At 39.9% G+C, this 8,454-nt stretch overlaps 1 protein-coding gene across 1 annotated transcript; it reads left to right on the top strand.

Annotated features, from left to right (window-relative positions):
• The first annotated feature begins 1,080 nt into the window (after positions 1–1,080).
• Positions 1,081–1,680, top strand: LOC137829133 (uncharacterized). The gene has a single exon (XM_068635927.1). It carries the CDS (start codon positions 1,081–1,083, stop codon positions 1,678–1,680), a length of 600 nt encoding a protein of 199 aa, XP_068492028.1.
• The last annotated feature ends 6,774 nt before the right edge of the window (positions 1,681–8,454 follow it).

An 8,454-nucleotide genomic window follows, 5' to 3' on the forward strand; every position in this document is an offset into this window, starting at 1 on the left:
TATGGAGGCCCAATACGGACTGGAATGGGAACCCAACTCTGCCAACTCTCATGAGGATGGGCCAAGGCCCGCCTTGGAATCTGATGAGTGTGAGGAAGGAAGTGGCTTTCAAGCGAGTGGGAAGTTAGGGGACCGAATGGAGGTGAATGAGCATAATAGTGACTACAACACTCGCACCCAAGAGAATTGGGCAGGAAACTCACCATCGGAGAAGGACGATGCGACTAAGAAGAAAGATGAAAAGGGAGGTGTGGACCGTGATGAGCATCATAGCTATAATGAGGGTGATGATGATGCAGGGGGAAATCACACAGAAGATCCTTGTTTGTACATCTCAGGTCCGTTTAAATCCCCATGCCGTCAGCGGAAGGAGAAGGGACTCATCGATCTGGGGGATTTATCCATGCTCCAAAGGCGGCGGTCTGCGCGACTAAGTGAGAAACAATCTACACTTGGTTTTACTCCACAACACCGAGAAGGTACGCGTTCCTCCTCAATCTCAGATGGGGATATATATAACTGTAATTCTCGGCTATGTGATAAAGGTACTGGGGCTGAACCACTAGAGTTGTGGAAAATTGGGAAGGTAGCAGGGCTAAGATGCCATAAGGAAGAGGGGGAAGTTGTTAAAGAATACATGTGTATGGAAGAAAGAGATACGGAGATCGCGAAAGGTGCTCAGGAGGGTGATAAGGATGGTCCCTTATGTTAATTATAAATCTAAACATAAGAGGGTTGGGGGGAGGCACCAAAGCTAGGTACCTGAGCCATATCATAGCTAGAGAAGGAGCGGATTTTGTGTGCATACAAGAAACCAAAGCAGTACAGTTCTCGGATGCCAGGTGCTACTCGCTATGGGGGGATAACAAAGTTGGATGGTTGCACTTTGAATGTGACAATGGGGGCGGTAGTCTCTTATCTATGTGGCACAAAGACGCTTTCATATATGAAAGCCATGAGATGGTGAAGGTGTTTATAGTCGTTTGTGGGCAACATATCAAAACAAATTGCAGGTGTGTGGTGGCTAATATATATGCCGCATGCTCTTTGAGGGAGAAGAAGGTATTGTGGGGGGAACTGATGCGCATCAAATCGGTATCCCAAGATAAGATATGGTGCTTTTGCGACAACTTCAATGCTGTAAGAAGGGTAAATGAAAGGCAAGGTGCAAGGGTAAGGGACACCCAGTCAAGTGAGATTAGCGACTTCAATGGCTTCATCGATGCTAATTTATTGATTGAGCTACCTTTTGTTGGCATGGAATTCATCTGGTTTAATTCCAATGGTTCGGCCAAGAGTAGGCTTGACAGAGCACTGGTAACTGAAGATTGGATGGAAGTTTGGCCAATGTGTAAACAATATGTGCAACGTAGGGAAGTCTCTGAACACTGTGCACTGGTTATAAAGTCTGTGGAGAAGGATTGGGGTCATAAACCATTTAGAACCATCGACGCGTGGCTGACAGAGAAAGGTTTTATGGAGATGGTGAAGGACATATGGTCCTCTTATCCAGGTCAGGGGTGTAGTTTCATGAAGGTCAAAGACAAATTGAAACGCTTGAAGGGTGATCTAAAAGAATGGAACAGGGACATTTTCGGCAACATTGTGACTACAAAAAGAGGATCCTACAAGAAATTGAGGATTTGGATAGCCAAGATTGCAATGGTGGCCTTTTGGTAACCGAAAGGATGAAAAGGGTTGAACTGGTTAGTCGTCTGAAGGAAACTGATAAAAAGCTGGAATCCCTATTCTGTCAAAAGGCCAGAATAAGCTGGCTCAAGAACGGGGACTCATGTACAAAGTTCTTTCACTCAACTCTGAGATGGAGAAGAAGGAGAAATGAAGTTAAGGGTGTGGAGGTTGGGGGCACATGGAGTGAGGAGCCTAGCACAGTTTGTTATGAAGCAAAAAAGTTGTTTGATAACAGGTTTAAAGAGAGAAAAGACCTAGGGGTGAGACTCGATGTTGTTGAGTTCAAGTCCTTATCTGTGGCAGTGTGAAGGCTCAAAAAGCCCTGGACCTGATGGATTTAATTTCAATTTCCTTAAGAAGAGTTGGGAGTTTGTGAAGGAAGAGTTTATGGCAGTGATGAACCTGTTTCACGAAACAGGTTATATTCCGAAGGGATGCAATGCATCCTTCATTGCACTTGTACCTAAAGTAAGAAATCATGTCAATCTTGATCACTACAGACCCATTTCTCTAGTAGGAGCCATATATAAAATTATTTCCAAGGTGCTAGCCGGAAGGATCAAGAAAGTACTTCCCTTGGTTATTGACGATTGTCAGTCGACTTTTTTGAAGAACAGAGAGATCTTAGACAGTGTGCTGATGGCTAATGAAGTGCTTGAGGATATCAGAAAGAGTGGGAGGAGCGGGTTGTGCCTAAAGGTGGATTTTGAAAAAGCTTACGACTCGGTTAGATGGGAGTTTCTCTACGATATGTTACATAAGATGTGGTTCCATAGTAAGTGGATTAATTGGATCTAAGGCTGTTTGGAAAGTGCGTCTATCTCAGTACTAGTTAATGGGAGCCCGACAGAAGAATTCAAACCTAAAAGAGGGCTAAGGCAGGGAGACCCGCTTGCTCCCTTTCTCTTCTTGGTTGTAGCCGAAGGCTTGGCCGGGTTAGTTAGGCAAGCTGTGAAGGCTAATATTCTCTCTGGGCTTAAGATTGGTAGAAAAGAGGTTGAGATATGTATCCTTCAATTTGCTGATGACACTCTATTTCTATGCGAGGATTCATTCAACAATGTAGTAACCTTGAAGGCTATCCTCAGGGGGTTTGAGCTAGCCTCAGGCTTGAAGATTAATTTCCATAAGTCAAAGCTTGCAGGTATTAACGTGCATAGAAACAGTCTCCACTGTTATACGAAGACTCTGAATTGTGCTCAGATGGTAGTACCATTCAAGTATTTAGGGTTTCGAGTGGGAGGCAACCCAAGGAGGAAAAAGTTGAGAGTCGGTTATAAAGAAGCTGGAAGCTAGGCTCAACACATGGAGAGGGAGGTACTTATCAATGGCAGGGCGAATATGCGTTATTAAATCGGTCCTCACTGCAGTTCCTCTATACTACCTATCCTTGTTCAGAGCACCGGTGTCGGTCTACAAGAACATTATCAGTATCCAAAGAAGGTTTCTATGGGGCTGGGGGAAGGAGAAGAAGCCGATTTCATGGGTGAGTTGGAAAATCTTATGTAAATCAAAAGAGGGGGGAGGGCTGGGTCTTACAGACATCCGTGAATTTAATTATGCTCTACTGGCCAAATGAAGATGGCGCTGGCTCTCGAATGAGGAAGGGAGATGGAAGGATATTCTAGAGTCAAAATATGAAGGAGGAAGAGAGGTCACGCAATCAGCTCTAAAATTACAGTTTTGGTGGTGGAGGGATCTTGATAAAGTGTGTAAGGAGGGAGGAGGAGAGGGTTGGTTCCAAGAAGAAATTGGGTGGAGATTCGGATGTGGTGATAAAGCAAAATTCTGGGAGGACGTGTGGGTTGGGAATACTAATCTCAAAACTGTATTCCCCAGATTGTTCTCAATATCAAGTAATCAGGGTCAGAAGGTTGTAGAGGTAGGTATGTGGGAAGGGTCTGAATGGCGATGGAATCTAAGGTGGAGGTGTGTCAGGTTCGAGTGGGAATCGGTGATGGAAAGGGATCTTGCAGTGTACATTTCCAGGATTACTATAAATAGGGAGGAGCAAGATTGTAGGGTGTGGGGGAACATTGAACAAGGTGCTTCTCTGTGAAATAAGCTTATGCGACCTTAGCTAAGAGAGGTGGTGGTCATACTATTGAAGTCTTCCAGCTCCTATGGAAGGCTAAGGCCTTTCCCAATGTCATGACTACTGCATGGAGGGCTTTGTTGAATAAACTACCAACTAGAGAATGCTTGAGTAGGAGAGGGGTGACGCTGAAATCCACCCTTTGTGCGCTTTGCCAAACCAAGGCAAAATCTTGCCAACACCTATTTATGGAGTGTGACGTGGTTGTGCGTGTGTGGGACTTATGTTATAGATGGATTGGCATATTATTTGTACAACATAATGTGCTAAAAAACCATTTTGAAAGCTTCTATCTGGTCCAGGTCAGCAATAAACAAAATATGGTTTGGAAAGGAATCTGGACAACTCTTGTACGATGCATTTTGGAACATAGGAACTCGATTGTGTTCAAGCAAGGCGTAGTAGACGCAGAAGAGGTGTTCCAACAAGCTCAGCTTAAATCGTGGTTATGGATGAAGCATAAAGCACACAGGTTTAATTACTCTTTCATAGATTGGATCTTGAATCCAATGCTCTGTATCAAGAGTTATAAGTAATAGGGATTCCAAGGTAATCTAATGCAGGAAAGGAAAGAGGGTTATGGTGAAGAATCTGATGATAGCAGGATTGCTTTGTGCTAGGAGACCCAATATATATATATATATATATATATAAGTTGTTGTCTGCAGAAAGACTTTTTTACAAAATATTGGGCTTTAGGTGTTGGGAAGTACAGGTTAGGACAAAGCTGGTTTGGGTGCTATTGGTACTATACATAGCTATCTGAATTTAGTGCGAAATGTTCAAAACAATAGGCTGGTTGTCTGGTTTAAATAGCAGTTGCTAGCTATCTATAGCTGGGGTAGACGGGGTCGCTGGATTAGACGTTGTATGGGTTCCATGGGGTTGCTGGCACGGATGGTGTATGTGTTGGTTTGTTGGCTTATTTCGTCTCTTCCTCTATCACCTTGGTGGGAACGTTGCTAGTTGAAACAGTAGCTTATGTGAAGCTGTGACAGGGCGGTGTTGTTGTCTGGATGGTTTCTGTAGCTGTGGCAGCGAGCAAGGGAATGATGGACTAATCTATACTGTGCTGATACACAAGTGGGGTGCTGCAAAGGGTGCCATGTAATAGTTATTAGAATGGAGTATGCTTGTTCGTGTGCACTGGCCTTCGGGTGATAGAGCAACAACAATATGTCTCATTTACTATCCCTATGCAAACCATGGGATACTCTAAAAGGTCTATGTGATGTTATGGAGTTTACTTTTCAACTTGCTGTGCTCAAGTGGGAAGTAGGTCCAAAGGAAATAGATGGCTTGTGGGCCCTTGGAGGTATAAGATTATGCATGAATTACCGGGCTTGAGAAACATAGAAAGTAACTCCAGCCACTTCTTTTTCGTTATACGAATTGTACCGACCAGGTAGTCGGGAGTGATGGCGTGACAGCAAGCAATAATATAGGCGTGTTGAGCGGGACACCTGGCTGACAGAGGGAAGTACATCGGGAAGTCTGTGTAGTCGCCAAGTGATGGCTTGGCGTTCTCCGATCTCTAGTATGTGTAACCGGCGGTCACCAGGCTTACGTCATAGTCGCCGTATGTGAGTTACGGGAGACCAGGTGGTTAGAGATCGCCGAAGGGGGGACATCGCCGAAGGATCAGGGAGGCTTGTTTAGGGCCTTCAAGGGGTACGAGTACGAAGGACGAGGTTATCAGATGATCATTCCCTAGCCAGAGGTCGAGGCAAGGGAACAGTTTACCAGAACATGCACGATGTGCAAGTAAAGCAAATCGTGATAGCAGCAGGCGAGACCACAGAGAAGGTGTACGTGGTGACACCCCGTACTCGCCGCTTAAGGGGTTGTGCTCCAAGAAAGCTGTAGTTACTCCTCACATGGGTAACTTAGTCGAATAGCTTGAAGAGTAGAGGTGACGCTCAAGTAGAAGGTGGCTCCAGATGGTGACACGTGTACAGCTGAATGTGAGCCACGTGTCCAGAGGTGTAACCGTCAGGAGAGAGAAAGTGCTCAGGTATATAAGGAACTCTAACGAACTTCTGAGGTACGCGCGTTTAGAACACTTCTTTACGCTTTTGAGAACATTTGAGTACGCTGAGAGAGCATTTGCACGGTTCCTGGAGTTTTAGCTTTTCTCTCTTAGTATTTGGTGATTCCGTCACTGACTTGAGCGTCGGAGCGCGATCGGCCGCAGCGGCGCCACTCTGTCTTTTTCAGGTTCTTGCGGAGAATCGAGGTGTGAAGGACGGAAGCTAACGTGGTGCAAAGCTGATCGAGAGAAGATACCTTTGACGTGGCAAGACTCTTGCACTCGAGTCAACCGGCAGGATCACGAATCTTTGGAGCAAAGGTTACCCCTGTGTAATCTGTTGCGGCACTTTGTGAAGAAAATGGGGCTAAACTTTATGCTGCTATGCGGAGGAAATGGTCCTTGGTTCACGCTTGTTTCATTTGTAGCCAAGGTTGGGTTAAAAGTTTAGGCTTGCCTAGTTAATTTACTGGGTGGGTTTGAAGACTTTTTATGTTTCCTCATGCCCTCTAGGTTAGCTCTTATTGGTTCTGTATAAGGGTTGGGACACCTCTTAAGTGTTCCCTTTTAATTTACTTAATTCTTTGCTGATAAAAAAAAATAGGTATAGGTGTAGGAGTAATATCTTGAAAAGAATAAAGATTTTTATTTTGTAAATATTTATGTGTGTATATATGTTGTGTAGGTTTAAGTTTATATTTTTGAATTACTATAAGCTTTGTACAAATTCTTGGATGGTATCAGGTTCATTTAGAGTCTATCCTAGTGAGAGTTTGTTTGGTCTATCGTGTTATGGGCTATCAGACCGTTATCGGATACTCATAATATATAGTCTCACACACGAGTTGATAGGTCTCGGTGTTAGGACGTGTGTTGGATCCTACATCGACCAGAGATAAGGACATTTTGTAGTATATAAGAGGGTGCAAACCTTATTTTATAAATCAGTTTTTACGTTAAGTTAGACTTAAAGTTAACTTCTTAATAGATAAATTTTAGGACTTTATATAATTTATAATAGGGTTTTCTTTTTTATCCATTAGATTGTTGGTCGGAATAAAAACTAATCGATAATATTTCTTTAACCAGATTTGAGACATTAAACAATTTTAAGTGAAATTGGATTGACGAAATTTAATTTAAATTCATGTATGGAGTTAAATTTAGAAGTCTGAAGCTTTCTTATATCTGAATACATAACTCAACTAAAGTTAACTTTACTAATGTGTTATATTTTAATGCATTTTTTCATGTAAATTGGTTATACGTTAATGTAGCTTTGTAAAATGTAATGCATGTTGAAGTAAGTAAGTGGGAGTTAAAGTCTCGCATTATGACAAATGGACAAAAAGAAACCATACATATACATATATATATATATATATAAACTACAAACTTATTATTTTTTTAAAAAAATAGATTAAAATGATATCATGAATTGTTATATGAGTTTACTAATGGTATATTGGTACTGAGTCTTCAAATTTAGGAAAGATAAAAAAATATAATTAATTTAAGAATCAAACCCAAAAATAATTTATTTTGTATATTAAAAAACATAATTGAACTAAAGGAAATGAAAAGGGCATGCTGTAATAGGTTGAGATTTTTTCTGTACAGCATAGTATCACATTAAGTCAAAACAAATATTATAACTCCCATCAATCTTTATGACATTTTATAAAAAATCTTTCGAATTTTTATAAAGATTTTTATAATTTTTATATAATTTATATTTATTTTTCCTATTTGTTTCTATTAAATAGTAAGAGTATTTAATTTCTGTACTTATGAAGTTTAAAAATTATTATCAACAAAGACTAGTTTTATATATTAATATTTTTAAAATTTAATTAAGTCATAACATATAATCATTATTTTTGTGTTCTCTCTTCAATTATTGATGAACTCGTTCCTTCTTTCTAAAAAAAAATTGACCAACAACTTATAAGAAATTGAAAAATAATAATTAATCAACGAATTAGAAAAAAAATATAAAAATAACAATTACATGATTTTATTGATGACAAAGTTCAATAGTAAAATAATTACATAAAAATAAAAAATATTTTAAAATTTCATTACAACGAAAATGTTTAATACGCACTGAATTAAAATTACTTAAACTTATAAGAAAGAATAATTTTATTAAACCTATTTTTAAATTTGAATTAAATTAATCTATTTATTGACCAATATGATTATGTAACAAAATTCTTTGAAAGGTAAGAGATTGAATATAATTGAGTTCAATGCACCTTCCTCTACAAACTAAAATGATTCATGTATCGGGGATTGCTGGTCATGGGATTTAAAAGCACCTAGATAAAGTCTATGAGAAAACAGGTCTCATTATTCTTACAGGGACCCAATCTCGATTATGGCAATGACAGCGTTAATCTCGTCATTAGTGCAGTGGTCAACCATGTAATTTCCAAGACTCCAATACTTCCACTGCCATTTAGAATTGAAAAAATGGTCTCATATTAAATCATTGTTTGATTTATTTCAATTGTATTCCTTATACCTTTAATTTATATCTGAATTCGGTTATTGTGTTAAACATACCTTACTCTATAATCTATATTTAAATATTTATCTTTATCATAGTTAATAAATTATACTATTTTTATATTTT

The sequence above is a fragment of the Phaseolus vulgaris genome, chromosome 7 (genome assembly GCF_051622355.1).
Source record: "Phaseolus vulgaris cultivar YP4 chromosome 7, ASM5162235v1, whole genome shotgun sequence".
NCBI classification, from domain to species: Eukaryota; Viridiplantae; Streptophyta; class Magnoliopsida; order Fabales; family Fabaceae; genus Phaseolus; species Phaseolus vulgaris.

Excerpts from the sequence above, each read along its gene's own strand:
- LOC137829133 (XM_068635927.1), top strand. The coding sequence starts at position 1,081 with ATGCGCATCAAATCGGTATCCCAAGATAAGATATGGTGCTTTTGCGAC.